Source organism: Loxodonta africana, chromosome 14 (genome assembly GCF_030014295.1).
Source record: "Loxodonta africana isolate mLoxAfr1 chromosome 14, mLoxAfr1.hap2, whole genome shotgun sequence".
Classification (NCBI taxonomy): Eukaryota; Metazoa; Chordata; class Mammalia; order Proboscidea; family Elephantidae; genus Loxodonta; species Loxodonta africana.
Window position 1 is genome coordinate 91147495 of NC_087355.1, and position 15965 is coordinate 91163459.

Below are 15965 nucleotides of genomic sequence, written 5' to 3' on the forward strand. Positions count from 1 at the left end.
GATGGTACTGAAGGAAGAAGTCCAAGCTGCTCTGAAGGCATTGGCGAAAAACGAGGCTCCAGGAATTGATGGAATATCAACTGAGATGTTTCAACAAACAGATGCAGCGTTGGAGGTGCTAACTCGTCTATGCCAAGAAATATGGAAGACAGCTTCCTGGCCAACTGACTGGAAGAGACCCATATTTATGCCTATTCCCAAGAAAAGTGATCCAACTGAATGTGGAAATTATAGAACAATATCATTAATATCACTTGCAAGCAAAATTTTCCTGAAGATAATTCAAAAACAGCTGCAGCAGTATATTGACAGGGAACTGCCAGAAATTCAGGCTGGTTTCAGAAGAGGACGTGGAACCAGGGATATCGTTGCTGATGTCAGATGGATCCTGGCTGAAAGCAGAGAATACCAAAAGGATGTTTACCTGTGTTTTATTGACTACGCAAAGGCATTCGACTGTGTGGATTGTAACAAATTATGGATAACTTTGCGAAGAATGGGAATTCCAGAACACTTAATCGTGCTCATGAGGAAACTTTACATAGATCAAGAGGCAGTTGTTTGGACAGAACAAGGGGATACTGATTGGTTTAAAGTCAGGAAAGGTGTGCCATCAGGGTTGTATTCTTTCACCATACCTATTTAATCTGTATGCTGAACAAATAATCCGAGAACCTGGACTATATGAAGAAGAACGGGGCATCAGGATTTGAGAAAGACTCATTAACAACCTGCATTATGCAGATGACACAATCTTGTTTGCTGAAAGTGAAGAGGACTTGAAGCACTTACTAATGAAGCTCAAAGACCACAGCCTTCAGTATGGATTACACCTCAACATAAAGAAAACAAAAATCCTCACAACTGGACCAGTGAGTAACATCATGATAAATGGAGAAAAGATTGAAGTTGTCAAGGATTTCATTGTACTTGGATCCACAACCAACAGCCATGGAAGCAGCAGTCAAGAAATCAAAAGACGCATTGCATTGGGTAAATCTGCTGCAGAGGACCTCTTTAAAGTGTTCGAGAGCAAAGATGTCACCTTGAAGACTAAGGTGCGCCTGAGCTAAGCCGTGGTATTTCCAATCGCATCATATGCACGTGAAAGCTGGACAGTGAATAAGACTGAAGAATTGACGCCTTTGAATTGTGGTGTTGGCGAAGAATATTGAATATACCATGGACTGCCAAAAGAATGAACAAATCTGTCTTAGAAGTACAGCCAGAATGCTCCTTAGAGGCAAGGATGGCGAGACTGCGTCTTACATACTTTGGACATGTTGTCAGGAGGGATAAGTCTCTGGAGAAGGACATCATGCTTGGCAGAGTACAGGGTCAGCGGAAAAGAGGAAGACACTCAACGAGGTGGATTGACACAGTGGCTGCAACAATGAGCTCGAGCATAACAACGATTGTAAGGATGGCTCAGGACCAGGCAGTGTTTCGTTCTGTTGTGCATAGGGTCGCTATGAGCCGGAATCGACTCGATGGCGCCTAACAACAACAACAATATTTCAGTGTACAGATAGACCATGTTTTGTATATCTACTCTTTGTCAATGGACACTTGGGTGGCTTCCATTTGGGGGCTGTTTGTGAATAATGCTACTATGGACATCCATTGTGAAGGTTCTTTGTGGACATCCGGTTTCATTTCTCTTGGGTGTATACCTAGGAGTAGAATTCCTCGGTAGGATGGTGTCTTAGTTGTCCAGTGTTGCTATAGCAGAAATACCACAAGTGGGTGACTTTAACAAACACAAATTTATTTTCTCACAGTTTAGGAAGCTAGGCTTCCTAATTCAGGGTGCCAGCTCTAGGGCAAGGCTTCTCTCTTGGCTCTGGTGAAAGGTCCCTCTGAGTTTCTGCTCTGGGCTATCTTTATGTGGCTTAGCGTCTCTCTTCCCACGGCTCTGTTACTCACTTGCTTGTTTAATCTCTTTTATATCTCGAAAGAGATTGACTCAAGACACACCCTACACTAATCCTGTCCCAGTAACATAGCAAAGACAACTCAACCCATTCCCAAAAAGGGTTATAACCGCAGGCATAGAAGTTAGGATTTACAACATTTATTTCTAGGGGACACAATTGAGTCCCTAACTGATGGTGACTGTGTCTAACTGTTTGAGGCAGCACCAGACTGTGGTCCACAAAGGCTGCAACAGTGTACGCTTCAACCAGCACAGCACAAGCGTTACAGTTTCTCAACACCCTCACAAACCCTTGTGTTTTCCTGTATTTTTTGCAAAGTCATCCTCATGGTGTAATTTGTTCCTGGTTGTGGTTTTGATTGCATTTCCCTAATGACTAACGGGAGCCCTGGTGGCACACTGGTTAAAAGCTATGGCTCCTAACTAAAAGGTTATAAGTTTGAATCCACCAGCTGCTCCTTGGAAACCCTACGGGGCAGTTCTACTCCATCCTATAGGTTTGATAACATGGCAAGGGGTTTGGTTTTTGTGACTCTAAAACCTTGCAACATGTTTTCTCCTATTCAAAATGAGTCATTGAAAGCTTGACATAACTAATGCCATAATGATACTCTAAGTAATCGCTAAGCTTTTTTTTTTTTTAATTGCACCAGGTGCTCTGGTCTCTTCCCAAAGGGGTACGAGGCCCTCTCAGCTCCCATGGGCTGGGTCTCTCTCCTCTTCTTTGTTCTTTTGAGAAATGGCCTTCAGCCTGCAAGACGGCAGCTAGGAAGGCTGCCTGGAGCTTTTGGTTTGCAACTTTCTCTCTCACACTTTGTCTCAGAGTGGATTTGGCAAGTCAGCTCCACTAGCGGAGAAATTCTTATGTAAGTTTTTTTCAGCCTGTTAGAAAGATACAGATTAGAGTCCAGATGTCTGACTTGCATGTCTTGACTTTAACAAAGAGTTTCTTACAGTTGTATTGTGATGTATAGGACCATCTGTGGGCTGTGTGCTTAAAAACATTAGGCAATCCTTGCCAAAATGATATATAAGCTCTGCTGTAAACACTGCTTTTGGGGAACTCTGTAAAGGACAGCCTGGGTTGCTGTTGGGGCCTTTCCATGGTGTCACCTCCTAATAAAACTTTCTTTTTCTGGGGAGTACGTTTCATTAGCTCCGCTGCTCCGGGGCACTGACCCCAATCCGTTAACAGTGTTTTTGTTTTTTAGACTTTCTAAGCACTGGCACCGAGTCTTTTCTAAGAAGGAGACGACCTGCGGCTTGAGGGGGGCCAGGCAGAGGCGCGGGACCAAGCAGACGCTTCCCGGCTCCCAGCCCCGCTCCGGCCCCTGACTGGGCCGGGCAGCCCCGTGGCGTTTCCGGGAAGGCCAGCAGCTTCATCAGGCCCCCGGTTTCACTTTTGAACTCGGGCATTTCCAGTCGTCAGGTCGGCCTCGCTTCGCTCCGTGCTCCCGAACCCCTCGGGCCCCGGGTCCCGGTGAGCCTGCCCCAGACGCGCCCTCGCCCACCCGCTCCCCGCGACGCCCCAGCCGCCGGCGCTCAGTGCTTCCCGCGCGGTTCGCCTCGGGGTAGGGCGGCCCGCTGGCGGGGTGGGGGTGGGGTGGGGTGGGGTGGGGGTGGGCGGTGGGGGTGGGCAGCGGCGCTGGCCAAGCATGCACAAGCCTCCTGACTTTGCCAACTCTTGGGCTCTGGGCAGGCTGCGCCCCACGGGACTGGCTAGGCTGGGCTGGACTCAGAGCCTGCCATCCTGATCCCTCTGCCCCAGGCCGTTTGGGTCTCACCCTCCAGTTTCCAAGGCCACATGGAGGCGCTGGCTCCCTAAGGGAGTGGTGGGTTCCAAGCAGTGTGGTTAGGCCTCCTGGGTTCTGGATCAGGCCCACACGGACCACTGACCGACCCTTCCTGGGAATTAGCACCATGGGCAGGTGGCTAGTGGGCTCGGGCACAGAGAACGCCCTGAGGACAGGTGGACCAGCACCATCTGGCTGTGCAGGCATCAGGTGCCTGTGTCCTTCCCAGTCTCCCGGCTTCTCAGCCAGGGAGGTGGTTGCGTGGCTGCTTGGTCCTGCCCCTCCCCAGTGTCCCTGTCTTCCTGATGACCCTGGCTCCTGATGGCCCCACGCTGCTCCTCCCTGATGGCCTCTTTCCTCCAGGACGGGCTGCCAAAGTGATGTTGACAGGGAGGAGGCCTGAGTGGGTGGCTGAGGCTGGGTCCCCAGGCCTCTTGGTGTCCTGCAGGCACTTGTCATGGAACACATGGAGCGAGTGGCAGTGGCCAGGCAGGGTCCTGCTGAGAGCTGTGAGCACCGTCTGTCAGGGTGCTCACAGTCCCGTGGGGCAGTGGTCAAGGGCGGCTGGGTGGGCACACCGTCTGTGTCAGGCAGCAGTCAGTCAGGAGCTTCTGCCAGTCAGTGCAACCCAGGACTACTAGGTGGGCTGCTTTAGAGGGAAAGAGCTCCCCATCACAAGAAGCATCCAAGCTCCAGCCAGCCTCTTCCCTGCTCTTGCAGCCTGAGAGCACGGTGCCTAACCCTCCGCCCTCCTCAGGGGATGCCGTCGTCCTTCAGCGGTGTGGTCCGCAGCGTGGTCCGGGAGCTGGATCGCACTGGGGAGCTCATTCCCGTGGACAGCCTGCGGAGTTCCACCAGCTTCCAGCCCTACTGCCTGGTGAGCAGGAAGCCCTCAACCTCCTGGTTCTGGAGATCCCGCTACACGTCTGTCAATCTGTCCATCCGAGACATCCTAGATCCCAATGCCCCGGAACCAGGTACCGGACCTGGCGCTGAGACAGCCCATCTGGGCGGGTGGGAGGGGGGACAAGCGGGGACCAGACTGCCAGCAGCACCAGCCTTGGATCTCTCCTGAGGCCACAGGGCCTGTGTCCAGTGCTGTGCTCTCTCCCTGGGATCAGGCCAGCGTCAGAAGCCTAAGCTCTGCTCTCGTCCCAGGTGTGCAGTGCAGAGGCCCCTTCCACTTCCACGACACCATGGATGGGCGGGTGCAGGGCAGCGTGGAGCTGGCAGCTCCTGGACAGGGCAGGATCAAAGGCGGAGCAACTGTGTCTGGCAGCTCCAGCGCCTCGATGGACGTGTTCACACTGCGCGTGGATCCCAGCACTTGGGAAACCCTGCACAAGGAAAGGTGGGCCCTGGTGGGATGGGGCTCCATGCAGGCGGGACACTGTGCACCAGAAAAGCTGGACCCTGGTTGGGGGGTGGCTCCATGCAGGTGGGACATTGTGCACCAGGAAAGCTGGGTCCTGGTGGGGGCAGGCACTACTGACCCAGAGCAGTCCCTCCAGGCCTTGATTCCTGGGTCTGAATTTGAAACGGCACAGGCCCTAGGCAGTGGGAGCACTGGCTCAACACAGTGTGAGGGAGGGTGGCTGTAGAGGCCTGTGCAGGAGGACCCAGAGGCAAGGGTGTTGGGGGCAGAGCCTGAGCAGGGAGTGAGGCTACAAAGGTGATTTGGGGCCTCAGCTGCCAGAACTTCATCCTAAGGGCCCAAGGGGCCAGATGGGGAAAGGCAGGAGCCGGCGGGGACCAGGAAGAGCCAGGTAGGGGGAGGACAGGAGCCAGGCTAGGGTCCAGGGGGTCTGGCGTCTGAGGACACTGGAGTGGACCAGGGGCTGGGAGGGGAGACTTGCCATATGAACCCTGGGAGGAGCAGAGACAGGATGGGGAGCAGCTGGTGGGGGGGGCACCTTCCCCAACGTCATCCCTCCTCTCTGCACCCACTATGCCCACAAACAGTCGGGAGAACCCAGAGTGGAATGGTGACTGCCCAGTGCCTGGGTGTCCCCAGAGCACCATGGCCCCATCACCGCACTTGGCAGGCAGGAAAACAGGCCCGAACCGCAGCCAGCCCAGCCTGGGGCAGAAGCCGTGTTGTCGGGGCCCGGTAGACCCGGTGCCTAAGCAGAACCTAAGCGGACCCCCTGCCTTGCCCACTCCAGACGCCTGCGGCAGCCGGAGCACAAAATCCTGCAACAGCTGCGGAACCGCGGGGACAATGTGTATGTGGTGACGGAGGCGCTGCAGACACAGAAAGAGGTGGAGGTGACGCGCACCCACAAGCAGGAGGGCTCAGGCCAGTTTGCACTGCCAGGAGTCACGTGCCTGCAGGTGTGAGACTGGCCCAAGGGCAAGCAGAGGGCAGGCACCAGAAGTGGTGGGGGGGCGCCCCAGGGAACTGTGCACAGCCCTGAGAAGGCCAAGGAGCCTGAGCTGCCACAGCCAATGACGGTCAACACTAGTGGCATCCAGCCTGCCCCCCAGCGTCTACAGCCCAGGGCCCAGAGTCCAGCCCCGAGCCACCTCCCCACCTCCCCAGGGCGAGGGCCAGGGCCACCTGAGCCGGAAGAAGACGGTCACCATTCCTTCTGGCAGCATTCTTGCCTTCCAGGTGGCGAAGCTCGTTATTGGCCCTGACTGGGGTGAGCAGGGACTGGGGTGTCCTCTGGGGCCTAGGCTGAGGGACAAGGCAGGGAGGCCTGGAAAGGGCCCCTGGAGGGCTGGGGACAGACCTCTCAGCTCCCTGGTCTGGGTGGCTGAGGTCAGAGCTCTGGCATGTGGGAGATTGGGCAGGACCTCAACTGAGCTGGGGCACCCTAATGGGTGAGGGGAGGCCGGAGCCTGGAACGACTGGCCTCCTGTCACTGCTCCTGTCTGGCCATCAGACATCCTCCTCCTTCCGGACAAGAAGCAGAGAACCTTCCAGAAGCCCCCAGCAGGTGAGGCCATGACCTGCCCCCAGCCCGCTGTCCATGGGAGAAGTATGCTCCGTGGGCCGTTGAGGCCTCTTCATGTGCTGAGGGCATGGGGCAGACTGATAACCAGGTGGGTGGGCACAACACACACACACAAGGGTGGACAGAGGGACCCCGGGCCAGCCAGTGTTGAGGCGGGGCGATGGGGTGGTGAATGCCCTATACTGACCAGCCCTGTCTTCCTCCCCTCCTCCATGTGCCCCAGCCCACAAGCCCACCAGCCGTAGAGCTGACTGCCTGTGTTCCTTGGGCCTCCCTCTGCTGATGGATTCCATCCAGCAGCCAATCAGATTCCTGTCTGGTCAGTGCCCTGACTCCCTTCTGTCCCCAGGCTTAGGCCACCCTTCCTGACCTAGCTTCTCCAGAGCCCTGAGAGCAACTGGGCAATGCCAGCCTCTGTCCCTGCAGACGGGCCAACAGAGGAGCGGGCAGTGGTCACCAAGGACTTTGCGGGCCTGAGGGCAGAGGTGGAGCCCCAGGCACAGGAGCTGGAGAACCTGAGCAAAGAGCTGCGGCAGGAGATGCTGGGGGCCCTGGGGAGGCTGCTCCTGGACACACCGGCATTACAGGACCTGGAGGAGGCGGTGAGAGGCAGGTGTAAGCAGGGGGGCAGCGAGGCCTGGGCCAGCCAGCCAGCTCACTGCCCACCCATCCTGTGTCCCAGCTGGAGCAGGGCCTGTGCTGCGGGCGGGTGGAGCCGCGGGACGGGCCAGTAGGCACTGTCCTTGAATGCCTGGTGCTGCCCTCCCAAGAACTGGTGAAGGACTTGGCCATCCCTGTCTTCTACCTGCTGGGAGCTCTGACTGGTGAGGGCCCCAGGGGTGTGCGGAGTATTGGCAGGGGGAGGCATATGGTGCCCTGGCTGGGGTCTTCCAGAACCCCCTTACCTGAGAGGTCTCTCCCCAGCTCTGAGTGAGACCCAGCACCTGCTGGTGGCCCAGGCGCTGGAGACGAGGGCCCTGCCGAGGCAGCTTGAGCTGGTGAGAGGGCACAGGTTGTGGGGGGTTGCGCTGAGCTGGGCAAGGCATGGCCCCTGGGAGAGCCTGGAAGGGGTGTGGGTGGATGCTGTGTGTCTGGGGACTCAGGACTAAGGGGTCCCTGGGGCCCCCACCTGACAGCCGCCACTCTGTCCGGGCAGGTGGGGAGCGTCTTGAAGCAGAGCTCCCCGTGGCAGGAGCCCAGGGCTGTGTCCCTGCCACCAGGGCTCCTGGGGAGCAGCTGGGGCGAGGATGCCCCTGCCTGGGTCCTGCTGGAGGAGTGTGGCCTAGAGCTGCAGGTGGGCCCCCCCCAGGCGTGCTGGGATCCCGAGGCCCAAGGCCACACTTGTGCACTCTACGCCGCCCTGGCGCTGCTGCTACGGCTGGGCCAGGAGCCTTGCTAGCCCATGAGGACAATGCTCCAGGCCTGGCCCCCAACCTGGCCAAGCGGATGAATGTCTGGTGCACAAAGGAGCGGGCATCGAGTTAGGTTTTGTTTTTTTCTTTTTAGTTTTTATTATGGTGATCTATACCTAACATTTGCCATTTCAACTATTTTAACCTGTTTGTAAGTTTTCTCATCCCCTTTAACAGAAACGCCGTAACTGTCAAGCAGTCACCCCTCCTTTCCCCTGGTAACCACTAATAAACTTTGGTCTCTGTCCTTTTGCCTATTCTGAATGGTTCATAGAGTGGGGTCACACAGCATATGTCCTTCTGTGTCTTGTTTCAGTCGGCGGTGCCGTGGTTAAGCACTCAGCTGCTGACCGAAAGGTTGGTGGTTTGAACCCAACAGTGGCTCCGCAGGAGAAGGACCTGACAATCCGCTCCCATAAAGATTTCAGCCTAGACAGGAGGGGATAGAAAAGCTGGTGATAGGGACCGAAGGTGGAGAAGGGAGCGCTGAATGTTGTGGGTTGGTAACCGAGGTCATAAGACAATATGTGTACTGTTTAATGAGAAGCCAGATTGTTTTGTAAACCTTCATCTAAAATACATTAATAAACAAGAAAAAAAATTCAGCCTTGAAAACCCTATGAGGTAGTTCTACTCCATCACGTGGGGTCACTGAGTCAGAATCACCTCGACATAATGTTTTCAGGGTTCATCCATGTCGTATCATGTACCTGAACTTCGTTTCTCCTTATAGCTTGATAACCGAGTTTGTTTTTCCCACTCTTTTGAGTGATAAAATACACGTAACGTTACTGCTGTAACCGTTTGAAGTGTGCAGTTTGGTAGCACTGGGTGTAGTCACCTTGTCCTGCAACATCGCTGCTTTCTGTTTCCAGAACATCTCCATCACCCTGAAAGGAAGCGCAGTCCGTTTGCTCTTCACTCCCTGCTCCCCCCAGCCTTTGGTAACCACGCATCTGCTTTCTGTCCCTGTGCGTTGGCCTAGTCTAGATATTCCATGTAAGCGGAGATCATACAATATTTGTCTTTTGTGTCTGGCTCCTTTCAGTCAACATAATGTTTCCAAGGTTCATCTACATTGCAGCATGTATCAGAACTCCATTCCTTTTCATGGCTGCGTAATATTGCATTGGGTAGATATACCACCTTGTATTTATCCATCATCTGTTGGTGGACACTTGGGTTGTTTCCCCCTTTTGACTATCATGAGTAATGCTGCAATGAACGCTGGTATACATGTTTCTGCTTGTGTTCTTGCTTTCGGTTCTTCGGGGTATATACCCAGGGTCATATGATAATTCTATACTTCACTTTTTGAGGAACCGCCAAATTGTTCCACAGCAGCTGCACCACGTTACAATCCCACCAGCAGTGTGTGAGGGTTCCAGTTTCTCTGCATCCTCGCCAACACTTGTTGCGTTTTATTCTAGCCATCCTGTTTGGGGAGGGGGTGAATTCATATCTTGTTGTGGTTTTAATTTGCATCTCCTTAATGGCTAATAACGTTGAGCAGTTTTCATGTGGTTAATGGCCATTTGTATATCAGATCACTATTACTGGAGTGGAGCTGTGGGTCTGCACTCCTGACCTGACCCTTGGCCCTTAATTCTGGCTACGGGGCACCTACCCTTTGCTTCGGCTTGGCCATTCAGAGCTGGCCCACCCTGACGCTGTGCCCTAGCCCTCCTGGCATGCTTGCTTGCCTATGTAAGAATGGGGCAGAGCACTTTTGGCTAGATGAGTTAGTTATTGTGCCAGGATCGGTCTCTGTCCGGAGTACTGAAGGAACCTGTACCTCAGGGAACTTAGGAACATTCTGCCGAAGATAGCAGGCTTGTCCTCAGCCCCCAGGAGCCATGGGTATGCTGGAGTAGATGTGGCTGACAGCAGACAGAGCTGCCCTCCTGGGTCACAGGGAGGCTCCTGGAGGACTGAGGACCCCAACTGAAGAAACTGGTCTTTAGTCTGTGTAATGGATTGGATTATGTCCCTCCAAAATATCTGTCAACTTGGCTAGGTCCCAATATTGTGTAGTTGTTCACCATTTTGTCATCTGATGTGATTTTCCTATGTGTTGTAAATCCTATCGCTGTGATGTTAGAGACAGGATTACAGGCAGTTAGGTAGACTCAATCTACAAGATTAATCTACAATTTAAGTCAATCTCTTTTGAGATATAAAAGAGAGAAGCAAGCAGAGAGACACAGAGACCTCATACCACCAAGAAAGCAGTGCCAAGAGCACAGTATGTCCTTTGGACCTGAGGTTCCTGTGTGGAGAAGCTCCTAGACCACAGGAATACTGACGACAAGGACCTTCCTCCAGAGCCAACAGAGAAAGCCTTCCCCTGGAGCTGACACCCTGAATTTGGACTTCTAGCCTACTAGACTGTGAGAGAATAAACTTCTATTTGTTAAAGCCACCAACTTGTGGTATTTCTGTTACAGCAGCACTAGATGACTAAGACAGTCTGTCTCATCCAGATACATGTACTATTTCTAGAGAGGAGGCCTCATCATTCTCGAGTTGCAGGTCCCTGGAATGTCAACGGGTCCTGGGGCACGTGTTGAGTTCATTACTTGCAGGGGCTCTACCTTGGTGGAAATCCAGGTCCTCAGCAGTTAGTGGGGGAAGTGGCCCCACTTCTAGGGAGCAGTAGGGACCAACTGATCTAGCCAGTGAGTTGCTCTTGATCTCTTGGAACTTAAACAGCCTTTACTTGATGGAGACACCAGTCTACCTTCACAGCAGAACCCAGCCTCCCTCAATGTGCTAGGCTTGTGGGGTGGAGGGTGGCATAGCCAAAGCGGCCCCTCAGTCCCAGGGCACCACTGATACGTCACGTGCAGGACTCAGAAAGGGAAGGTACAGAGGTTCTGCTATGGCTGGGAAATTAACCTCAAGAAACCCGGATTCAGGCCCAGCTGTGAGGTTACTACCAATACAGAGGACAGTCCATCCAGGTTGCAAATTCCCTAGAAACTGCTGTCCCCCACACAATGAAGAAGCTCAATGCCTCATAGGACTATATGGCTTCTAGACGGCCCACAGTCCTCCTTTAGAAACCCTCTTGAAGATTACTTAAAAAGCAAAACCAGAGTAATGGGGACTGGATCAAGCCCAGGCCCTGTTGTTGTTGTTAGGTGCCATCGAATTGGTTCTGATTCATAGGGACCCTATGTACAACAGAACGAAACACTGCCCAGTCCTGTGCCATCCTCACAATCATTGTCATGTTTGAGCCCGTTGTTGCAGCAACTGTGTCAATCCATCTTATTGAGGGTCTTCCACTTTTTCTCTGACGCTCTTCCTTGCCAAGCATGATAGCATTCTCCAGAGTCTGGTCCCTCCTGGTCCAAAGTACATGAGATGAAGTCTTACCATCCTCACTTTCAAGGAGCACTCTGGCTCTATTTTTTCAAGACACACTTACACATTCTTCTGACCGTCTAGGGTATATTCAATATTCTTCACCAACACGATAAATCAAAGGCACCAGTTCTTCTTTGTTCTTCCTTATTCATTATCAAGCTTTCACATGCATATGAGGCAATTGAAAATATCATAGCGTAGGTCAGGTGCACCTTAGTGCTCAAAGCAACATCTTTGCTTTTCAATACTTTAAAAAGGTCTTCTGCAGCAGATTTGCCCGATGCGATATGTTCTTTGTTTTCTTGACTGCTGCTTTCATGAGCGTTGATTGTGGATCTAAGTAAAATGAAATCCTGGACAACTTCAAAATTTTCTCTGTTCATTCCTTATTGGTCCAGTTACGAGGAAGTTTGTTTGTTTATGTTGAGGTGTAATTCATACTGAAGGCTACAGCCTTGGATCTTCATCAGTAAGAGTTTCAAGTCCTCTTCCAGCAAACAAGGTTGTGTCATCTGCATCTCACAGGTTGTTAATGAGTTTTCCACCAATCCTGATGCCACGTTCTTCTTCATATACTCCAGCTTCTCAGATTATTTGCTCAGCATACAGATAGAATAAATTTGGTGAAATCAATACAATTCTGACACACATCTTTCCTGTTTTTAAACCATGCAGTACCCTCTTGTTCTGTTAAAAAGACTGCCTCTTGGTGTATGTACAGGTTCTGCATGAACACAATTAAGTGTTCTGGAATTCCCGTTCTTTGCAGTGTTATCCATAATTCGTTATGATTCACACAGTCGAATACCTTTGCACAGTCAATAAAACACAGGTAAGAATCTTCTGGTATTCTCTGCTTTCTGCCAGGGTCCATTTGTCAGATGCTCCCCGGCTCCATGTCCTCCTCTGAATCCAGCTTGAATTTCTGGCAGCTCCCTGTTGATGCACTGCTGCAACCATTTTTGAGTTATCTTCAGCAAAATTTCACTTGTGCATGTGTGATCATGAATGTTATGTGTCAGCTTGGCTGGGCCATGATTCTCAGTGGTTTGGCAGTTATGATGTAGTTTGGCACTCGTGTAATGACGTGGTAATCACCTCCTTGATGACATCTGATGCAATGTGATCACCTCAACGATGAGCAGCCAATCAGTTGAAAGGGAGTTTCCCTGGGGGTGTGGCTTGCATCCAATATAGGTGGACTTTCTGGCAAGGCTCGCTGACTTTTGCTTGCTCTGGATCCTGCAGCTGGCTCGTGTTCATCTGACCTCTGGTTCTTGGGACTTGAGCTAGCAGCTTGTCTGCTGATCTTGGGGTTCATCAGCCTCCACAGACTGGATCTTGGGTTCACCAGCCCCTGCAGCTATGTGAGTTGGGAGAAGCCTCCAGCCTGACCGATGGACTTGAAACTTTCCAGCCTTTACAACTGTGTGATCCGTTTCCTTGATATAAATCTCTCTCTATATGTATTTTTTTTTATATGTATACATAGTCATTCCATGGGTTTTGCTTCTCTAGAGAACCCAGCCTAAGGCAGTGTGATAATAATGATCCACCCAGTGCCGTCGAGTTGATTCCAACTCATAGCAACCCTATAGGACAGAGTAGAACTGCCCCATAGAGTTTCCAAGGAGCGCCTGGTGCATTCGAACTGCCGACCCTTTGGTTAGCAGCCGTAGCACTTAACCACTATGCCACCAGGGTTTCTGATATTAATGATATTGTTTGATAATTTTCACATTCTGTTGAATCACCTTTCTTTGGAATGGCCACAAATACGGATCTCTTCCAGTCAGTTGGCGAGGTAGCTGTCTTCCAAATTTCCTGGCATAGATGAGTGAGCACCTCTAGCACTGCATCCGTTTGTTGAAATGTCTCAGCTGGTATTCCACCAATCACTGGGGCCTTGTTTTTTTTTTTTTATTGTGCTTTAAGTGAAAGTTTACAAACCAAGTTTACAAAAACTTACATACACCTTGCTATATACTCCTAGTTGCGCTCCCTCTAATGAGACAGCACACTCCTTCCCTCCACTCTCTATTTTTGTGTCCATTCAGCCATCTTCTGACCCCCTCTGCCCTCTCCTCTCTTCTCCAGACAGGAGCTGCCCACATAGTCTCACACGTCTATTGATCCAAGAAACTCACTCTTCACCAGTAACATCTTCTATCCCATACTCCAGTCCAATCCCTGTCTGAAGAGGTGGCTTTAGGAATGGCTCCTGTCTTGGGCTAACAAAAGGTCTGGGGACCATGATCTCTGGGGTCCTTCTAGTCTCAGTCAGATCATTAAGTCTGGTCTTTTTACAAGAAATTGAGATCCGTATTCCACTGCTCTTTTGCTCCCTCAGGGGTTCTCCGTTGTGTTCCTTATCAGCGCAGTCATTGGTTGTAGCCGGGCACCTTCTAGTTCTTCTGGCCTCAGGCTCATGTAGTCTCTGGTTTATGTGGCCCTTTCTGTCTCTTATACTCATAGTTACCTTGTGTCTTTGGTGTTCTTCATTCTCCTTTCCTCCAGATGGGTTGAGACCAACTGCTATATCTTATTGTCCTATATCGCCTTGTATCCCTCTCCACATGGCAGTTCTATGCCACCTGCATTTAGTCCCTCTTTTTGATTATTGTGATCTTTTACATATTGCCTTCAATGATTCCCTATTTTGAGTGTTTTTTTTTCTTTTTAAAATTAATCTTAATTTGTTTTTGTGATTTCCCTATTTGAGTTGATATCAGGATGTTCTGTTCTGTGACCTTATGTTGTGCTGGTATCTGATATTATTGGTTTTCTGACCAATTTCCGTTAGTATTTCTTGTGGCTTTGGTTTCGTTTTTGCAAATTCTCTAAGCTTGTGTTTATCTGTAAATGTTTTAATTTCGCCTTCATATTTTAGAGAGAGTTTTGCTGGATATATGATCCTTGGCTGGCAGTTTTTCTCCTTCAGTGCTCTGTATATGTCATCTCATTGCCTTCTTGACTGCATGGTTTCTGCTGAGTAGTCTGAACTTATTGATTCTCCTTTGTAGGAGACCTTTCTTTTATCCCTGGCTGCTTTTAAAATTTTCTGTTTATCTTTGGTTTGGGCAAGTTTGATGATAATATGTCTTGGTGATTTTCTTTTTGGATCAATCTTAAATGGGGTTCGATGAGCATCTTGGATAGATATCCTTTCGTCTTTCATGATGTCAGGGAAGTTTTCTGCCAACAGATCTTCAACTATTCTCTCTGTGTTTTCTGTTATCCCTCCCTGTTCTGGGACTCCAATCACATGCAAGTTATTCTTCTTGATAGAGTCCCACATGATTCTTAGGGTTTCTTCTTTTTTTTTAAGTCTTTTATCTGATTTTTTTTCAGCTATATTGGTGTCGATTCGCTGGTCCTCCAGATCTCCCACTCTGCATTCCAATTGCTCGAGTCTGCTCCTCTGATTTCCTATTGCGTTGTCTAATTCTGTAATTTTATTGTTAATCTTTTGGATTTCTGAATGCTGTCTCTCTATGGATTCTTGCAATTTATTAATTTTTCCACTATGTTCTTGAATAATCTTTTGAGTTCTTCAACTGCTTTATCAGTGTGTTCCTTGGCTTTTTCTGTAGATTGCCTTATTTCATTTCTGAGGTCATCCCTGATGTTTTGAAGCATTCTGTAAATTGCTTTTTTATATTCTGTATCTGATAATTCCAGGATTGTATCTTCATTTGGGAAAGATTTTGATTCTTTAGTTTGGGGAGTTGTAGAAGCAATCATGGTCTGCTTCTTTATGTGGTTTGATATCGACTGCCGTCTCTGAGCCATCACTAAGATACTGTAGTGATTTATTCTATATTTGCTCACTGAGTCTTATCTTGTTTTGTCTTCTTTCAATATAGGTAGATGGGCTACTAGATTGCACTGTCTTGATTGTCGTAGCTCTTGACTCACTTATGTCCTATTACCAGCTGGTTTGGGCTGTTACCAGATGTATAAGCCTAAGAGTCCATTCACTATTCTTGAGTAGAATCTGATTTTGGGTCATCAAGTGTGTGGTGCAGACTGTCACCTATCCACCTAGAGAGGTAGTGGTGATAGTTGTGTGCACCAGATTCTAGTAGCAGCAGGGTTTCACACTCCAGGGGGGGCAGGACGCTGACAGGCTTCCCCCAAGTGCCAGTGAGGTAGGTGTGTCTCTATTCCTAAAGCACTTTGGTGGGTGGGCTCTGCAGCTGTACCTTAGGCCCCCAGTGCAAGTACCTCTACAGATTGGTAGGTGTCACCCTCCTTAGACCCCTAAGGCAGGAGGCTAGGTGGTCTGGGGTGAGCTTCAGCCCTCAGTTCCCTGTTGTGGGTCAGTGAGGGCTCTGTTGAATAAGCAGAGATATCAGACCTGGGAAACTTGTCTTTCCAGTAATCTGCTAAAACAATTACAGTCAGATCCCTATCAGAAATGCCTTTGCATTATAAAAGCCACCTTGTTCCCCATAGGGATGAAAGCTCAAGACTGTGGATCACATATGCT

At 50.5% G+C, this 15965-nt stretch overlaps 1 protein-coding gene across 4 annotated transcripts; it reads left to right on the top strand.

The window, feature by feature from the left end:
* Positions 1-2989: 2989 nt before the first annotated feature.
* On the top strand, positions 2990-8706 carry GSDMD (gasdermin D). Of its 4 annotated transcripts, none has more exons than XM_010601713.3 (11): positions 2991-3507; positions 4487-4706; positions 4888-5080; positions 5895-6063; positions 6272-6374; positions 6618-6671; positions 6913-7008; positions 7116-7291; positions 7372-7513; positions 7614-7687; positions 7846-8706. In XM_010601713.3, the coding sequence occupies exons 2-11, from the start codon at positions 4490-4492 to the stop codon at positions 8086-8088; spliced, it is 1467 nt and encodes a 488-aa protein (XP_010600015.1). In that variant the 5' UTR covers positions 2991-3507; positions 4487-4489; the 3' UTR covers positions 8089-8706. The 4 variants fall into 4 exon arrangements, with proteins under 4 accessions (XP_003422463.1, XP_010600015.1, XP_010600014.1 ...); XM_010601712.3 differs by having other exon boundaries at positions 2992-3416; XM_003422415.4 differs by lacking the exon at positions 6913-7008 and having other exon boundaries at positions 2990-3416.
* The last annotated feature ends 7259 nt before the right edge of the window (positions 8707-15965 follow it).

What these genes read in the sequence shown, in the direction of transcription:
- GSDMD (XM_010601713.3), top strand. Translation starts at nt 4,490, where the DNA reads ATGCCGTCGTCCTTCAGCGGTGTGGTCCGCAGCGTGGTCCGGGAGCTG. An exon ending in GAAACCCTGCACAAGGAAAG is followed by an intron (nt 5,081 to 5,894) that starts GTGGGCCCTGGT and finishes TGCCCACTCCAG; the next exon opens with ACGCCTGCGGCAGCCGGAGC. An exon ending in CGTTATTGGCCCTGACTGGG is followed by an intron (nt 6,375 to 6,617) that starts GTGAGCAGGGAC and finishes TCTGGCCATCAG; the next exon opens with ACATCCTCCTCCTTCCGGAC.